This window comes from Mus caroli, unplaced genomic scaffold (assembly GCF_978045245.1).
Source record: "Mus caroli unplaced genomic scaffold, Mus_caroli_1 scaffold_4, whole genome shotgun sequence".
NCBI classification, from domain to species: domain Eukaryota; kingdom Metazoa; phylum Chordata; class Mammalia; order Rodentia; family Muridae; genus Mus; species Mus caroli.
The window spans coordinates 115,097,717-115,117,205 of NW_028227259.1; the positions used below are offsets into that span (position 1 = coordinate 115,097,717).

The window sequence follows — 19,489 nt, forward strand, 5'->3', positions numbered from 1 at the left end:
TAGAGTACTGGCTGCTCTTTCTGGATTCAAATCCCGGCTCCTACATAGAGTTCACAGCTGTCTATAACTCCAATTCCAGGGGACTGGGAACCCTCACACAGACATACATGTAGGCAAATGCACATAAAAGAAGAATTGCTTAAGATTCAAGTTAAGTCTTTTCTCCTCTTCCTCTCCTTCTTTGTCTCTGTTTTCTCCCTCCCCTGTGTCTCAGTCCTCTCCGTATCTCTCTCATCTTGGTTCTCATTCCCTTCTTGGAGAACTTTTATCAACCTAAAGTTTTATGCAATGTTAGCATAGTCTTTATAGTTGTGTTTATGAATGTATGTATTGATCTGGATACTGACTTGTCTATTAACTATATCATGTCTGTCATCTATCATCTATACCTACCTATCTATGTATCATGCATCATCTATTATCTATTGCCTATCATTTGTCTGTGCATCATGTCTATCATTTGTTCTCTTTCTCTCTCTCTCTCTCTCACCTATCAATCATCTATCTGTCTGTTATCCATCTGTCCATCTCCAGACCACACCTCTTCCTCCTTGTCCCCATTGCTGCATCTGTCATCTCAGTATCTTGAACTCTACAGGTCTCAAGCTGTATTTGTAATCTTCCTGTTCTGTCAACTCTGCTTTAATTAACAAAGTGCCAGTTGTTTCTGAAAGATGGTATAAATTTTGCGATAATCCTTAATTCCTTCCCTCTTGGCCCCCTTCACCAGCAGGATCTCCTAAGAGGTCTTCTTTTTTTGGTTGTGCTCCCCCAATTCAAGGCTCCTTCACTCCTTATTGATTTATTGCCACAAAAACTTATTTGATCTTCCTGCCTTTATTGTTCTCCTGTTCTGTCTTTCAGAGTATTTACAGGATTATCAACTAAAGCTCAAATAGATTTTTCCAGCAGCTTGTGTGACATCTTGTGCAGGTTCATCACTGTAGCCTAACCCTGGAGCCAGGATGAAGTCTTTGGGTTCTGGCTGGCAACTGGAACCTCCTTCCCATCACTTTGTGTGCACACACACATACACACAGCAACTCTTTATTTTTAGTTTCCTCTTCCTAAAATGGGAATGTTAACAGTCCCTTTTCATGAGGAGGTTCTTTCATGTTATTTGTGTTTGTGCACATGTGTGTGCTTGTGTGTGTGGGGTATGTGAGTGCGTGTGCGCTCCTGTGAGGCACTCTCCTTTATCACCCTCATTTCTTTGAGGCGGGGTCTCTTCCTTATCCTGAACCTCATCCTTCTCAGTGAGGCTAGCAGCAGTGAGCCCAGCAATGCTCCTGTCTCTCCCTCCCTCTCCTACCGCAGTGCTGGGCTTGAGGGGCTAGGGACCACACTTTGAGACATCAACTCCAGTTCCCATACCTACATAATAATTGCTTAACTACTGAGGTCTCTCTCCTGTTCCAAGATGATATCATTTTAAGGATATAAAATAACCATCTGAGATGTTTTAGTGCATGAATATACTCAGTGAATGATAACTGTTATTGGTAATACTCCTTTGTAGCATTCCTAGCTTTCTATATTGTCTTTAAATGTTTGTGTGTGTGTGTGTGTGCGCACACATGTAGATGGACCCCATCTTCAAGTGTTATGTTTTATATGCCGCTCACCTTGTTTGAGGCAGCGTTGCTCACTGGGACCTGGGGGTTTGTGAGTAGGCTGGCCCAGGTGCCTCAGCGATCCTCTTGCCTCAGGTCCCAATGCTTTAGCACGTGAGCTGTCTTCCTGCCCTGCCCCTCTTTAGTTTTAGCCATGCAGCCCACATTGGCCTCCAAATGCACTGCCTCTGCAGCTATACAAGTCTTCCTTACATAACTGCAGTGCAGCCTGACTCGCATCTTAGGGTCCAGACCTATTGGGTGACTTGCTAATGTGGCTGCATTACTGGCCACCCAGGCATGGGTTCCTCGATGAGTCTAGCTCACTGTCACTCAGCCTGTCCTGTGGAAACTACTCCAGCAGCCACAGTCGGATTCAACCACTCTTGGGTTCCCCTGTCCTAATGACACAAGTGCCTGATGATTCCCTGTGTCTTCATGCTTGCCCAGTGTGGTCCTGCACTGTTGGCTGGTGCTGGTAGCTCTGCACTTCCTTCCTCCACTTCTACCTGACTGCTCCTTCCTCCAGCATACCACCCATCATCCTTTCTGCCTTGGAGGGAGATGAATAGCTAGCCAGTGGAGGAGGTGAGGCAGGGACATTAGAGAACAGGCAGTTTCCGCAGCCAGGGGGCGTGTGGCTCACTGCTGAACTGTGTCTGTCCACAGTCAATGTGACACATCTCAGTCCCTACAGACGCCTCTACATGGTCAGGGTGGTATGTGTTGGTCCTTACTGAATCCTGAAGAATGTGACAGCAATGCTGACAGGCATGTTCTTAGCACTGACTCATTTTCATTCAGGTTTGCATAGACAAGTCGTTAGTGAAGTAAGTTGTGTTCACTAGACTGGTGTGCACCACCTGTGTTTAGGGATGTTATTTGCCAAGTTTTATGTTAAAAAGTCAGTAGGTTGGGGTTAGAGAAGTGGCTCAATCAAGAGAACTTTCTGCTCTTCTGGAGGACTAGGGTTCAATTCCCAGCACCCATATGCTGTCTCACAACCATCTATAACTTCAGTTTCAGGGGATCTGATGCCCTCTTCTGGCCTCCGTGAGTACCAGGCATACATGCAATGCACAAACACACATGCAGGCAAAAACATATATACATTAAATTATTAAACATATCTTTTAAAAATCAGAAATGCCCTTTAGTATCTTAAGATCTGTAACATATATTCTTGGTGTTCAGTTTTGAGTCTTGGAAGCAGTGACCTGTGGTAACAATAGCTTCATATAAATCATCCCTAATAGTGCAAATGTATTGGCATAATGGAAGCCAGCGAGTATCTCAGGTACAAATACCAATCCACCCTTTATTATGTGAAGCCTAGTAAATAAGATACAAAGAAGAAAAAATATAAAAGGTTAAGTATGGTGTTGGTGTTTAAAAGCTTCTAGTTAATGGTCCTCTATTAAATGAAAGCTAAAACAGTTACTAGACTTCAGGGGAAGAAGTCCCACACAGACTACAAATATGTGACACTCAGGGAAGACATGTAAACAATGCGAAGACATCTTAAAGCTTTCGATAACTCTGATGTAATTGGGTTGATTCTCTTTTGACAGGCATGTTTTGGTTGGCTTGTTAGAATGCTTCGGGAGAGTTCTGAGCAAAAGGAAATGGGGAAGTTTGTAGCTCCTCCAGACAGATTAGAGGCCTCACCAGGAGCCCTTACCACCTGCTCCACATCCCCCCACCCCGGACTCCTGGACTTGAGCTTCACATCTTCATAGCTTCTTTTGTTTCAGACCCGGTTTTCATGTATGAATTCTGCTTGCCCTGTCTGTCTGAAAATGTGTGTTAGATAGAAGGTCAAAAGAAATATCCCCTTACCTCTAAGGCCACCACCAGCCAGCCACTCATGTCTCCAGGAGGGGCCAGACCTCTAGGTCTTTCTTTGCTGTCATCTTGGGATGTGGCCTTGGGTATGGAGGTGGCCAGGTCATGGAAAGACTCTGAGCTTCAGTGTTGTTATCTGTCAAAGAGTAATAATGAGCCCTTTAACCATAGTGTTAAAAAGTTCTTAAAGCCTCATAAAATCAGAGTTAATATTTTCTCTTGTATTAGGTAGGTTAAAATTAAATGCTGCTTTGGGCTGGGAATGATACGTGCCTGTTATACCAACTGGTTTGTGAAGCTCAGTCAGGATGATTAAAGGTCAGACTGGAACTCCAACATTCACACATACACACACACACACACACACACACACACACACACAGAGACAGAGACAAGAGACTGTTTGAGACAGGGAGACATTCCGAGAGACAGAAAGAGACAGAGAGACAGAGAGAGACGGAGACAGACAGACAGACAGACAGAGACTGCTTCAGCCGTGACCTTTCTCACTGTTACAGTGCTTTGCATTCTATACAGTAAACTCCAATTTTGGTTCCAACAACAAACTGCCTTGTCTTCCATATGAAGTAGAATGGAGTCTCACTCATTCGCCGTTCTTTTCCACTCTCTCTTCATTCATTCTTGTTTTGTTTTGTTGTTGGAACCCAACTGGCCTGGAACATACGGGTGTCAAGCCGTCTAGGAAGGAGTTACAGGGGTTCGTAGATTAGATGTGAGGAATGTTGTGGCAGGAATCTGTGATCTTGGGAACATAGTGACATCATGGTCAGAAGCTAGGGCTGTTGAGAAGAGAGCTGATTTTAGGAAAGTCGATAGGGAATTTTCAGTTCGAGTAGGATATGTATAGGAAGTTGCCAGAACAATTTGAGTATGTCACAGTACACTGAGAATGTTGGCTTTCTTTGTGGCTGAAGTCATGATTTGGAGCGGACTCTTCCTTGTGTTTGTAGCACCCAGGAAAGGGGTTGACGGGGTACGGTGATGACAAGGGGTGTGTAGTATACAGAGAGAGCCCTGAGTGAGTGAGTATGTGCTTTGACACAGGCGCAGCCATGTCTCAGGGTTAGAGAGTTGGCACAGCCTTCTCCGGGGGACTTGAGTTCAAGTGTCGATGATGTGTGTGGAAAAGGTCTGACTTCCAGTTCTCAAGCGCTGTCTGTGTGTTTCAGTTGAGCAAGCAGCCTCCCATGGAAGGTGGAGTGAGTGAGAGTCACTGGAGGTTGGCTGTTTGGGGTGTTTAGTGACAGCCCTGCCTGTATCAGATTCCCTGCATAAGTAGTTCTGACAGTTGATGAGGGATGTTGGATGCAGTTAACAGTGTGGGCACCCCTTAGTAGAATAGTAATTTCTAATGCCAATTATATTAGCATCTACCAAAATAACATTAAGGTGGAATGGCAGTCGACAGGTGTGTTGGATAATACATGATAATATACTATTTTGTATTCATGGATTAGTCAGCATCCATAAGATGGAATTTTTGCACAAAAGAGGAATAAAACTCATTTCATCTATATCTGCTTATCTATCTATCTATCTATCTATCTATCTATCTATCTATCTATCTATCTATCATCTGTCAGTCATCTGTCCAGTCTATCCATCTATCTGGTTTTTCCAGGCTGGGCTTCTCTTTGTAGCCCAGGCTGGCCTTGAACTCCGAGGTCTGCCTGCTTCTGCCTCCCAAGTGCTAGGATTAAAGGCATGTATACCACTTTCAGGCTGCAATATTTTATAGTAATACAATCAGTGCTACTCAGGTATGTGTTTGTAGTTCCAGCTCAGCTACTCCGGAGGCTGAAGTGGAAGGATGGCTTGATTTCACAAGTTCAAGATCCACCTTACTTATATAGTAAAACTTTGTTAAAAAGTGGTTTAATTTAGAGAAGCAAATAAAATGTATATATAAGTTTATTTATGATAAAGTTTCTGATTAACTTTTTTTTTTGATCGAGATCTCAAATCTCTTCTTTAAATCAGAATTTTTAGGGCTTAAAAAAGATTAATTTTAAAATTTATTTTACTTATGTTAAGTTGTGTTTTTCTTGTTTGAGTTTAGATGCACAGCCATATGCAGGAGTCAGTGGAGGTCGAATCCCAGGCAATGGCTTGTCCTCTGGGAATAGGTCCTCAGTACAGTTAGCCACGCGGCAGCCATCTCTCCAGCCCCTCTGTGGAAGTTTGATTTGGACTCTTGCCCCTTTTACTTCTCCAAGTAGCTCATACAAATATAAGAATTCTTGAGAGGTTTCGGAGCCGGCCTGTGGACGCCTATGGAACTGTAGCTTCACTTTTCTGCTGTGTAGATGTCGTGGCACTAAGACCCAGAAACTCTGTGCTGTGGTGGCTGGAGCTGGGCTGGCTGTGCTCGCACTGAAGGGAAGGAAGTCATTAGTGCAGACCGAGCTGTGGAGTTAGGTTCTTGCAGGATTTCCTTCCAGCCTTTCCCCACTTAGGTTCTTGGGAATTAAGAAAAAAAAAAATATCTAAACACACAAACCAAGTTTTCCTATTTACTAGATTCAGGGAAGGTGGACATTTCGGAAGGGCAGATCCGATCCCAAGTTGTCTAAGAAGCAGAAAACTGCGCAAAGAAGCTCTATTACAGATCTTTGGAATTTTCTTTGCTAAATTTTTAGAAACGAGAAATACACCCAGAATTTTGGGAATTGCTCCAGGCTGCGTGTGAGGGTTTGATTGCTTGTCTAATCTTTTTCTTTTTTGGAGAAGAGGAGAATTCGCCAAGAGGGGCTTGGATGGCAGGAGCCCGGCCGGGTTTCTGTGGCAGCTCCTGCCGTGGGTCTCTGCTCTGAGGGGTCTGAGGCCCATCCCAGAGCTCCTGCCTGGAGCCTTTTCGCAGGCGCGGGTCGGGGAACATGCCCCGCTCCGGCCCGGGCGCGCCGCTGGCCGCCGGGACGTCCTAGCCCCGTGGGAGAGTGTGGTGGCCGCGGCACTTCGCGCTGAACCGAAGACGAAGACCGTCCTATCGGGGAAAGAACGAGGGGGTGCAAGGAGGCAGCATGACTTGCAGTCGCCGCCGCCCTGCGTCTGCCCCCAGCCCCCAGCCCACCTCTTGATGTGTCCCGGGTCGGCTGTACAAATATGATGAAATGGCAGCCCCGGAAGAAGGTGAGTGCGGCGACGGCGGCGGTGGGGCTAATGGGGAGGGGGCCCCGCGGGACCCAGAGGCCATCCGGGTCCGTGCGCCCATCGCCCGCCAAGTTCTCGCCTCCGGGCGCGCGCGGCCCGGCGGGGTGACAGCTGAGACTCAGCCCCGCGTGCTGGCCCGGGGCCGCGGCGCACCCGCCCCGTTTAGGCCCGCAGGTGGGCGTCGGAGCGCCCCCTGCCCCGCGGGGACCGGCGTCCTGGCCGCTGGCAGCCGCTTCCCCTGGGCCCCGCTGGGGGGCGGGCAGCCCCGGAGCGAGCGCCGAGCGGCTCCCGGCGACGGCCGAGCCTCGGGCGCCGGGGCTGCGGCGGGGAGGCTGCGGGGACCTGCGGCCGCGTGGGCGAGTGCGGGCGCGCCGGCCATTGTGCGCCGCGTGTGTGCATCGATCGTGGGCAAGGGGGAGGGGGTACTTTGCTTTTTGCAAGATTATTTCCTAATATGGCTCCTTTGTTGAGAACCGGAGGAAAAAACATGCAGTGGTTCTATCAAAATAAATTGCTATTGGTCCCCGAAATAACGTTTCTAAATGTGGGACCGGTCCCTTCCTTGGGACACCGAGGGAGAAAGACAGCTTTCTTCAAGTTCTTGGCAGCCCGTGTGTTTGGCCAGGGTTCTCCTTTGCAAACTTGCCTGACTGCCACTCTTAGGTTAACCCAGCGGTTTACAGCATAGCGGGACTTTCCCTTCAATACCTCATTTGGCCATGGTTTTTATTGACATTCTTCTGAAGGAAAACACAGCGAGCTGAATGTGCCGTGCCCCTCCCCAGCCGTGACCTGTCTCTGCTAGCAGCTGTCTGGTGTTTCACTCAACTAGCTAAACTGGTTCTTTCTTTGTGCCGTGATGTGAGATGTCGAGTTTGACATCAGAACTGAAATAGAAATCATGTGTGAAGTACTGAGACGACACGGCGCTGGCTTGACTGCCAGGGAGTCGAGCAAACCGCGCTTCATTATAGGCCGGCGAATGCAAAGGTTTTCTTTGGTATCTAATTGATTCGATTTTATCCAGTGGCAGTTGTTTCTACCTCAGCCCAAAGCCACAATCACTCACATATTTGTTCGGTTCTCATCATAGGGCTTCCTTCAATGAGACTGATATAAGAGTATATGCTGCCCCCCCTCCCATGAGAACACAGGAAAACCTTATATAATCAAACATCTTAAACAGATGCTGCATAGTCCTACAATCTTCTACATTTGTGCAATCTTCAAGAGTAGTTTAGAGATCTCTGCAAACAGTGCATCCACAAATGCCTGCTTTTTCTATTTTACCCAACATGTAGTAACTCATACGGTTATGTCACTGAAAACCCCTCTGGGCACTGGGATTGCTTGAACCACGGAAGTATTATTCTTGGCAGCCAGGTGGATTTCTGGACTCTGGAAGATTCTGTTTCAAGTGTTAGGATTCACTGCAGTATTTACTCATGCGGTGACGTTTAGATGGCTATACCAGAGATTGTGTCTATTTTCTGTATTCACAGTCACAAGGCATCATGGTATGAGGATCCAGATATCAGTCTGGAGAGCTCATAGAGGCCGAGCTGTCCGACTGTGTGTGATTATCTGTTGGTAGCTTGAGAGCAGTTCTTGTACACTGAACGTGAAAGCTATTCTAGGAAAGATGCTATTCACTCCAGCAGGCACCACCAAGCCTTCAGCAGACTCCGTTTATTTTCTTAGTCATTCCAGAATACTCAAATGATCATACATACCACTGCCACGATCTCTGACTGCGTCTGTTAACACATTTGTGGTGGTATAGTCACACGTCAGGTGGTTTACCAAATGGGTTCATACAGACTATTCACACCCCACATAGAGAGTGGTGCTGTACTGGTGTGGTCTGAATGGAGCTAGGGAGAACACCCACAAATTGTACTGCCCAACTGGACTTTAGGGCTGATTGGTGGCTGGGTATCTTGGGGGTCTTGTCTGCCAGTACTAGTTTGGGCTTTTTTGAATTCTGGGTTTCTGGGTTCACTGGTAACCGAGTAACTATCATTTCCTGATTTCTTTGTTTCTAACTGAACATGGAACTGGGGGCACATTGACTGAAGGGGAATTATCTCCTCCGATTTACACTATTAATTTGATAGATTAAATACTCAAGACAAAGTTTATGAATGTGTGAGTATGCAGTATTCTACTAGGGTCTGATTATCTTCTCACAAAGGAGCCTTCCAACATGGTTCATCAGGTCCACGCCAGGCCACGCCATGTCACTCCAACCCACACCACAGGCTAGGATGAGTCTCAGTGGGACTTCCAAACCTAATAGATCTCTCACTGAGAGTTGAGCAGTTTCCCCCAAAGCAAGATGCATAGGTGTCTACTTATCTCCAGACTCATCACATTTTATTATGCATTAAATACAAGCAGGTTTTTCTTTGCCGGTCACACTCTAATTAATTGTCTTAATTAAAAATGTAGGATTCTGAATAGTTGCTCTGGTTTGTGGCTAAAATGATCTTTTACATCATTCAGGTAGCATCCAGCATTTTATTTAGGCACCTGCTGTGTGCCAGGCACCTCTGTTTAGTCTGCATTTGTTCAGTTCTTATCTAGTAAGGAAAGGGTGTGTTACTTGAATTTCACAAATAAGGGGACTGGTGTAGAAAAGGGATTCGACTCACTGGGGTGACAGTGTGTGTGTGTGTGTGTGTGTGGTGTCAGATCAGGATGGAGACAGGTCTTACTTGAATTTTCCTCTTCCACTTCAAGGACCATTACCAGGATGCTGCCTCCATCCCTCACCCCCTCCCTCTTGGAGGAGCACAGAGATTTAAGCTACCTGGGAATTGTAAGCATTTTCAGTCTCTGCCACAGACTATAAATAGATTCTGGCTTTTGGGGCTGACTTCATTTTGTTGGCTGGGATCTTTTCTCCTTGTGAATTTAGGTGTTTATCTGGCCTCTTTGTAGAGTTGTAGCTCCTTAAGTTCAGGGACCATATCTCTTTTGTTTTCAAGAATAATGCAGTCGCTCGAAAAGTGCTTATTTTATGTAAGAGTAAGTAGCTCCCGCTGTGTCCTTACACTCTGTTCTTCAGTCCGTTCCTAGGTCTGACTCTGGTGGCTTATTAAAGTGCCCCAGAATATCTTGTCATTGGCTTCCAACCTTTACAGACAACATCAGAAAGGGGGCAGCCATTCTCCACAAAATCTCCCTGGAAGTCATGATTAAGACAGACACGTTTAAGATGAGGTACGAGGCTTAGTACCTGAACTCGCTCCAGTATTGTGCTTGTTTGGTTTATGCAACCTAATTGGCCTTGCAGAATGCCCTGTGCCCTGTTCTTATTTATTTATTTATTATTGTTTTTATCTTGTATTTGCCGAAGTGATAGTAATCAAAACGCCAGTCTCGGAGGAACATGTTTGTTTACCACTCTGAAGAGATTTCTGCTTTCCAAATCCAAGGATTAGTGTTAGATAGCACTGTGTCAATAAGACTCCAGCATGAAGGTCGGGAAGCCCCTCTGATTGCATTTCTCCATTGCCTGTCTAATGTTATTTTACTGTTCACGCATAATAAACGATTATTAATAGGAATGTGTCACATAAGCTACATTAATTATGTAATTTGAGAGTCTTATGATGTGTTTATCTTGTTATAGTCGGCACCTTAATAAAATACGGATCTGGCTTTACTTATCTGGTTTATTTAAGCACACAGAGTAATGAGCTTCATTGTGACATTTCCCTTCCTCTTCTGGTATGCTGTTCTTATTTACTTTCTCCTCTGCCTTCTCCCAGTCAGTACCTTGCTTCTTAGGACTCCTCTGAAGGGGCTCCCCGGGAAGCTCGTGGGAAGGATCACGCCCTGTAGATCTGCGTCTTGCAACGACATAACTTTTATAAGAATAGGTCACAGATCCCTGCCTACTCTTTCTCTGTGATGAAATATTTAATTTTGGAGTATAATGTTAATTTCAGATTTTAGTGCAGTCATGCTTTATACTTAGTGTTTTAGCATTTATTATCCAGTGCGATCTTTTGAGTGGTCATGGCCCCATCCATTAGTCTGTTTGAATACTTGGCCCACAGGGAGTGTCCCTATTAGGAGGCGTGGCCTTGTTGGAGTGGGTGTGGTCTTGTTGGATGAAATTTGTCACTCTGGGGGTGGCCTTTGAGATCCCCCTCCTAGCTGCCTGAGAGAGTCAGTCTTCTAGTAGTCTTCAGATCAGGATGTAGCATTCACAGGTCCTTCGCCAGCACCATGTCTGCCTGTATGCTGCCATGCTCCCCGCTATGATGATCATGGGCTGGACCTCTGAAAATGTAAATCAGCCCCAGTTAAATGTTTTCCTTTGTAAGAGTTGCCACGGTCCTGGTGTCTCTTCCTAGTCACGTCTGAATTCTTTACAGTTGCTATCACGGCTACTCATCTTGGGACCCGACCTGTTTAGTGGTGTCAGGTCACGTTGGAATCTCCTGTGGATCCCCTTTCATGGTTCCTGCAGCCTGGAGAGCCAGGCTCTGGTGCTGGCAGCTCCCTTGACTTGTGTCCCTGGGAGTCATCCAGTCTCTTATGTCTGTCCTCAGAGAGTTTATCACCCTGGGTCTATTGTAAATGGCATCCTAATGACTTTCCTTTTTTGTAAACTTCTTCTCTCTCTGGTTTCTTCTTCATATCCCTTTCAAGTAATTGCTGATAAGACAAATATATGCTTACAGTACAGGCCTTGTTAAAGTCCTGACCTCCACCCATGCTCTGGGGGAGGCTGGTGGTGGAGTAAGCACGTCCTGAGCCATGCAGGGTCAGGATATAACAGAAGACATGGTATGGCTTGTCACTTGCTCTCTTCCTCACCCAGAGGCCACCGGGGTTCTTAGTGGTGTCCATTCATCATTCACACAAGTTCACCCTCATCGTATTGTATGGAACTGCAGCTTCTACCATACAGCTGCAACTTGGAATTAGACTTACTAAAAAAGGAGAACCTGGAAACACATGGCTGTGCTGTGAATTCCCTACTGATGAGCACACTCTTAAGCTGGGCAGTGGTGAGGATCCAGCTGTGCTGCAGAGCAGCTCTTTGAGTGGCGGGGGTGGGAGGTGGGGGGCAGTGTCTTGGTTATGTCAGTGGGAATGGCACCTGGCTCCTACAAGAATGCTTGGCATGCAGCATGTCCTCACTGCAATTTCACTGCAGCACAACCACACCCTGCAGTCTAGCTGGATATCACTCACTAGTTTCTATCCTATGTCTAGAATTTCCTTCCCGCTTCTCCTATTCCCCCTCCTCTCTCTGCCCCTCCTATCCCCCAACTCCCCTTGCTCCTCCTCCCATTCCCCATTCTCCTGTTCTTCCTCCTCCTGCTCCTCCTTCTGCTCCTTCTCTACCTCCTCCCTCCTCCTCCTCCTTCTGCTTCTCTTCCTCCTCTTTTATTTGTTTCTTTTTGAGATAGGTTCTCATTTGCTGACCTGGACCTTACAGAACTCCACCTGCCTCTGCCTGCTGAGTTTCCTCACATTAACTCATCCTGATCTTGTTTTTGGTTTTATCGTGGAGTGTGCCTTCCCTTTGGCAGTTCTGTTGCTGGGCATCATGGGCCATGCCTTCCTTTGACCACGTTCGTGTAAACCATAGTGCTGGCTCAGTGCTTCAGTTCCCACTGGGTCCATCTCCGAGATGGGTAGGTGGTGAGGAAGAGCCAAGTGAACGAATGCTTGAATGAATGCATGCACTTATGGATGGCTTGGTAAGATTCTTGGACTTGCTAGCTACAGGGAGTGCCTAGTTTACAAGACTACCTCTGTGCGTTTTTGAACCTTCTGAGAATGCCATATTGCGTAGAACCCAGTCTAAGTCATTAAAAGGATAATCTGAACCGCACACCTATTAAAAATACAGTCACGCCCATGGGACAGCGGCTTCACACTGTTGTACATGCGATAAGTGTCTCTGTGACACACTCTGCTGATGAACAGTCTTATCTCACATGAACTTCACCTTGCTTGAGGGAGGGAAAAACATTGAAGTGACCTGTGACACATTTAACGCTGATCACAAGATATCGGTATATCAGTGCCATGAATGTGAACTTCCATATTAAACCTTTATTCTCTTCAGCCCCTGGTATTTTGCTTTGTGTGGTATATGTGCACATGTCTGTGTGGGTGTGTATGTGTGATGCATGCAGAGGCATATATCTGGTATCTTTCTCAATCACTGCTTCCTTAAGTTTTAATGCTCTATTAGCAGATATTAACTATTCATAACAGTGAGCTTCATTGTTGCACCTTGTATGTGTGTGTGTGATTTGTTTCAACTGTATCTTTCCTTGCCCCTTTTCCTGACCTGTCTCCCTTCAACTTCTGACAATCCCTTTCCTCTTCCCATCTGCTCCTCCTCTCTGTTTGTGTCTGCCATTTTTGTCTGTTTGACCCAGAGAGTCTCTAGATTGTTTAAGTCAACATGTACATGAGAGTCATGTCTCTACCCTTGTCAGGGTTTCTATTCCTGCACAAACATCATGACCAAGAAGCAGTTGGGGAGGAAAGGGTTTATTTGGCTTACATTTCCATACTGCTGTTCATCACCAAAGGATACAGGACTGGAACTCAAGCAGTTCAGAAAGCAGGAGCTGATGCAGAGGTCATGGAGGGATGTTTCTTACTGGCTTGCTTCCCCTGGCTTGCTCAGCCTGCTTTCTTATAGAACCAAGACTACCAGCCCAGAGATGGTCCCACCCACAAGGGGCCTTTCCCCCTTGATCACTAATTGAGAAAATGCCTTACAGCTGGATCTCATGGTGGCATCTTCCCAACTGAAGCTCCTTTCTCTGTGATAACTCCAGCCTGTGTCAAGTTGACACCCAAAACCAGCCAGTACAACCCTCAACCCTTAATTGTATTTAAATCCTCAGGGAGAGGTGAGGCCCTTGAGCTTTGCCCCTCTATGACAAGATGTTTGCAGACCCATTCTTTCACGGATTAGGATAGACTGATTGGCCTACAAGCTTTTGGGGGTTAACCATCCCTGGGGTTACTGCCATGCAATAATTTAGCTTAGAGGTCAGTGCAGGGGTCTTGAACTCAGGTCCCCTTTCTTGGTGCCATACACACTTGACCCCATTGAGCTATCTTCCCAACTACAGTCCTTGACCCACTGATCTATCTTCCCAACCCCAGCCCTCAACGTCTTTGATTGTGTATACTCAATAGGAAGTGGACACTGATACAAGATTTAGGAGTGTTGGAACACTTGGGGATAGTTTTACCGGCTCTATAGAGATGAGGAAGTCTGTGTGGGCACTTTTGCTGTTCAGGAGGAGCTGGTAAGTATGCCAGTATGAGAGGCTACAGGGTTTAGCTGACCCAGCTTGAAGAAAGGGCACCAGGAGCCTCTTTTCCTTTTGCTAGTCAGTTACCATGATGATGTGCTATAGAGAATACGGGAGGAGCAGAGAGGAGCCTGGAGTTCTGGCTGGCCCTGTCAGCTCCGGCTTCTGCAGCAAATGCATGTGTTGTTAATAACAGTGCCTGCCTCAGTAGTAAGAGTTCTCTCTTGTTGTGCTAAAACCATGTTGTTTTATTGAAAACTCAAAATCATTTCATTTAACCCACATTTTCAGGATTCATGGGGCATGTTTGTCCTACTCTTTTCTCACCCCCTGTAAGGGTTCAGCAGCTAAGAATTTTCACATTCTCACATGGCTGAGCTCTGTAGCTTGGTTCCACTTCTGGCATCTTTTGTCCTTTCAATTAGTCTATTAGTATTCTTTGTGATTTTTCAACCCTGTGTCCTTTTTGCACGTAGTTTAAGGAAAACTATAAAATCACATCCTTTACCATACCTTTCTCTAGAAATAAACAGCACACAAACTAACTTTAGCAACACTTGCTACCTGCTGATAGGTACCTCTCAGTCTGAAGTTTTATTTAGCACATATCTGATTCTGTAAGCCTGTGTCACAAATACTCTGTGTGTTCAGCAATACTGGTGATGTTTCTGATTTACATCACACGGGCTGAGACTTGTAGAAATGCGTATATTATTAAGACATGGCCAAGTTGTGGGACAGCTCACATCTGGAGGATCAGCCAAGAGGAAGCAGGGACAGCTCACATCTGGAGGACCAGCCCAGAGGAAGCGGGAGCCAGAAGGCCATTGTGGAAACTCACCGAGTCTGGATACATCCTCTCCAAACACTCAATCTTCAGATTTGAGTAAACCTGGAAAGGTGGTGGATGTGAGAAATCCACAGAGAAGCTTGTTGGATACCCTAGACTTTATTATAATCCCAAATTTTCTTTTCTTTAATTTATTTTTAATCCCCCTTTTATTAAACATAGATTCTTTTCTCAATCAGTATAATTACTCTCCCTCTGCTCCTCCGACTTCCTCCTCTCCCATTCACAACCGCTCGGTTTCTGTCTCTCATTAGAAAAGAGCAGGCCTCTAGGACATACAACCAAACCTAACAGAGTAGAATATAATAAGATAATAGGAAAACCATTTGTTGCATTATAGTTTTTCATTGATAAGTGGTTGCTTATTCTGCTGTATCTAATGTTTTAAGGAAAGTGAAAACACACCATTTTCCTTTTCTTAATATTTCTAGTCAGTATACAAAATTCTGGGTCATATCGTGACACCTTCATCGATAAATTTCTGTGTTCACTGTTCTTAGTGCACACTCCCACCTACTGATTCTCCTCCTCCCTCAAAGAGTTTCATTTTGGCCTTCGTGGCACACAGAACTTAGGTTCTGTATATAAGAGAAAACATTTAGTTCTCTGTCTTTCTCTTGTCTGCTTTGTTTCCACTTAACATGGTGATCTCCAGTTCTGATGAATTTCCTGTGAATGAACCAACCTTATTCTTCTTTATAGCTGTGTATAAGCATCGGTAGGTGGACAGTCTTGGTGGTTATGTATGGCATTGTTGGAAGTAGTTGGTAATAAACATAGATGTACTGGCATCTGTGGGTCAGGTGGATTCTGGGTACATAGCCAGAAGTACTGTATATGATCACATAAGGGCTATTTTAAAATTTTTCCTCTCTCCCTCCCTCCTTGTCTTCCTTCCTTTCTTCCTCTTTCTTTCTTTCTTTCTTTCTTTCTTTCTTTCTTTCTTTCTTTCTTTCTTTCTTTCTTTCCTTCCTTCCTTCCTTCCTTCCTTCCTTCCTTCCTTCCTTCCTTCCTTTCTTCCTTTCTTTTTTCTTTCTTTCTTTCTTTCTTTCTTTCTTTCTTTCTTTCTTTCTTTCTTTCTTTCTTTCTTTCTTTCTTTCTTTCTTTCTTTCTTTCTTTCTTTCTTTCTTTCTTTACCTTGTGTCTACAGAGGCCAGAGAACAATTTGTGGGAGTTGGTTCTCTTCTTCCATCCTGTAGGTGGGTCTTGGGCACTGAACTCAAGCCATCAGGGGACAGTTACAAATGCCTTTACTCACTGAGCCTTCTCAACTAGGTAGTTGTAATTTTAGTTTTTAAAAATGTACTTATGTGTCTGGATATTTTCTTGCTGTATGTGCACGTGCCCCTTGCCTGGTGTCTTTTGCGGAGGCTGGATCATGATGTAGGATTCCCTAGAAGTAGAGTTATGGACACTTGTGAGCTGTGAGCTGCCGCGTGGGTGCTGGAAATTGAACCCTGTCCTCGGGAAGAGCAGCCAGGCCCTACTGGTTCTCTTAGCCACGGAACCATCTCTCCAGGCCCCACTTTTAGTTATTTTGGGGTATCTCTGTATTGATTTCCATCGAATGCCTTCCAGTCCACATCTCCACCATCCACGTGTGAGGATTTCTGTACCCACATCCTCACTGGTATTCTCAGTCACTTATTTTCTCTATTCTTCCTGGGGAAGGATGGAATTTGCTGTTCCACAGTGGTTAAGGGCATTGTACATACTTTCAAATACTGCTTGGCTAGTTCTTCTGGAGACTGCGTGCTCACTCAGGATTTGATTCTTTTGGTATTTATTTTTTAGTTATTTGTAGGCTCTAGATGCCCAGTATATGACTGGCAAAGAATCTCTCCTTCACTGATCATGTCATGGTGTGGAATGGCACTGTCAGCTTCTGATACTGTCAGCTGTTAGAGTCCTTCTCGGAAGGCCCTTGCTGACTCTGTATCTTGAACTTTTTTCCTGTAAGTTTCAGGCATTTCTCTGAGACCTTTGATCTACCTTGAGTTGAGTTTTGTGTGGGATGTGAGATAAGGGTCTATTGTGATTTGTCATATGTGGACATCCAGCGTTCCCAGCACCATTGCTGAAAAGGCTGTCTTTCCCCCACAAATGTCTTTTGTACCTTGGTAAATATCAGGTGGCTGTAAGTTCCTTTTATTTCTATCCTGTCCTACTGGTGTGTGTGTGTGTGTGTGTGTGTGTGTGTATGTCTCCTGTGCCTGTGTGATGCTTGTGACTGTTGCTGTAGTATAAATGAGTTCCAGTTGGCAGTCCCTGCTGGTTACTGTGCTGTAGTGTAACTGAAGTCAGGTCTGAGGTCCCTGCTGGTTACTGTTGCTGTAGTGTAACTGAGTTCTTGTCTGCATTGCCTGCTGGTTACTGTTGCTGTAGTGTAACTGAGTTCCTGTCTGCATTGCCTGCTGGTTACTGTGCTGTAGTGTAACTGAGTTCCTGTCTGCATTGCCTGCTGGTTACTGTTGCTGTAGTGTAACTGAGTTCCTGTCTGCATTGCCTGCTGGTTACTGTGCTGTAGTGTAACTGAGTTCCTGTCTGCATTGCCTGCTGGTTACTGTTGCTGTAGTGTAACTGAGTTCCTGTCTGCATTGCCTGCTGGTTACTGTTGCTGTAGTGTAACTGAAGTCAGGTCTGAGGTCCCTGCTGGTTACTGTTGCTGTAGTATAACTGAGTTCCTGTCTGCATTGCCTGCTGGTTACTGTTGCTGTAGTGTAACTGAGTTCCTGTCTGCATTGCCTGCTGGTTACTGTTGATGTAGTATAACTGAAGTCAGGTCTGAGGTCCCTGCTGGTTACTGTGCTGTAGTGTAACTGAGGTTTGGTCTGCCTTACCTGTGGCCCTGCTCTTTCTGCTTAGTATCACCCGGTTACTCTGGGTCTTCATGCTTCCATATGAAGTTTAGGATTGAAAACAATTTTAAATTTAAAAATTTTAAATTGGAAAATAGACAGAATGTCAGCGTCATTGAGTAAATGAGAACTCTGTCCCTTATGCTTACCTGGATAATGTCCTCATTCCGGCAGCAGTGCATTACCAGCATGCTCTATTTTACCCATGTGTCCATACTGAGAATGCACACACACACCCACAGTTTCAAGATTATCCGAAAAGCTGCAGTTACATGAAGATCCATTATGCTTTGTGGGAGCTGAGTTTGTGGAGTGGAGAGTATCCAGCATAGGTAAGAGAGGCGCTGGGGCTGCAGCTTAGCCAGTGGAGTGCTTGCCCAGTGTGCAGGCAGTCCTGGGCCGGATTTCTAGTGCACTATCAACCTGGCAAGGTGACACACACCCGTAATTGTAGCACTTTGAAGGTAGAGGCAGGCGGACTAGGAGTTTAAGGAATCCTGCTCTCTAGAATAGCTGGGGGAGCAGCCTGAGCTACATGAAACCCCTCTCCCCAAAAGTTTTGCTTTCAGTTGAAGAGTCATGATTCTTTCTGTCACCCTACTTCTTTATTTTTTTCTTCTCTTTATGCTTGTAGGGTTTTTTTTTTTTGTTTGTTTTTTGTTTTTGTTTTTTGGCTGTCCTGTAACTTACTCTGTAGAACAGGCTGGCCTTGAACTCAAAGAGATTTACCTGCCTCTGACTCTCAGGTACCAGGATTAAAGTTGTGAGCCACCTCACTGGGCTGTTATCTCATTATCATATCCCCCCCCTAAAGATTCTAGATCAAAGAAAGGAAAGATAAAATGAAAATTGCTTGTTATTGACTGATTAGTTTTGAGCTGATCTGAGTTGCTTCTGTGTGGTCATCTTGGCTCTTGTTTGGGAGGAGGGCAGGTTTGACACTGCCAGGCAGGTTGATGAGTAAAAGGAGATCATGTCAGAGGCGATGGCATGAATTCTCCGTGGTCACCGTCGCACCAGAGATTGCTGCACTGAGTTTTATTTTATCTGTAATGTCCTTTTGACTTTCCTGGGAACTCAAGCTATAATTCACTATCTGGTAATTCAAGCTGTAATTCACTATCTGCCAACATTTGAAAATTACAGTCATTATATGTGAAAATTTCTAAAAAATGTATTTTATATTTTGTCATAAACAGAGTGCCAAGAATAATCCAACTTACTGATAACTCAGGAATGTGTGCATGGGAATATGTTAGTGTGCTAACACACTAATATGATAGGAAACTGTGAAGAACATACGGTTATTTGTTCTTATGCTGAATGACCCTAGGTTGATTTTTTTTTTTCTTTTAAAATCATCATGTGCCTTATGTGCACAAGCTTTTCCTTTCCCCTTGTGCTTTCAATATACTGTTGCTTCATAGAGCAACCCATGGTGTACTTATCAAACACAGCTGAAAGCCTGGCAGAAGAATGACCCCAAGTACTTGGCAGGTAGAGGCAGAGAGATCAGGACTTCTCGCAAAATAAGAGGAAGCAAGGTGGCTTGTGCTTGTGATCTTTAGAACTTGAAGCGCCTTGTGGGCTTTCCGCGCCAGTCTGGCCTTAGGAATAAGTTTCTGTTACAACACAGAAGCAACAACAAAAAGCATAGACAGTTCAATTAAGAGAACTGATACATGAAAAAATATATATCAGTCCTAAATGTGTTCAAATAGTTCAAAATCTAAGAAAGCCCAGGTGAAAAACAAAAGAAAACTTGTCTTAGGGTTTCTATTGCTGTGATGAAACCAAAAGCAAACTGGGGGGAGAAAGTTAATTCAGCTCACATTTCCACAT

The 19,489-nt window shown here is 45.1% G+C and overlaps 1 protein-coding gene across 4 annotated transcripts in view; it reads left to right on the forward strand.

Moving 5' to 3' along the window:
• The window catches only part of Ttc28 (tetratricopeptide repeat domain 28), a 408,048-nt gene that overhangs the window by 97,126 nt on the left and 291,433 nt on the right, over positions 1–19,489 (forward strand). The window contains exon 1 of one of the 4 annotated variants that reach the window (XM_021163930.3): positions 5,536–6,608. The exons of the other annotated variants lie outside the window; for them this stretch is intronic. Coding sequence (XP_021019589.2) covers positions 6,582–6,608 — 27 coding nt within the window. The 5' untranslated portion in view covers positions 5,536–6,581. Of the gene's footprint in view, positions 1–5,535; positions 6,609–19,489 lie in introns of those variants that run through there. 4 annotated transcript variants of the gene reach the window in all.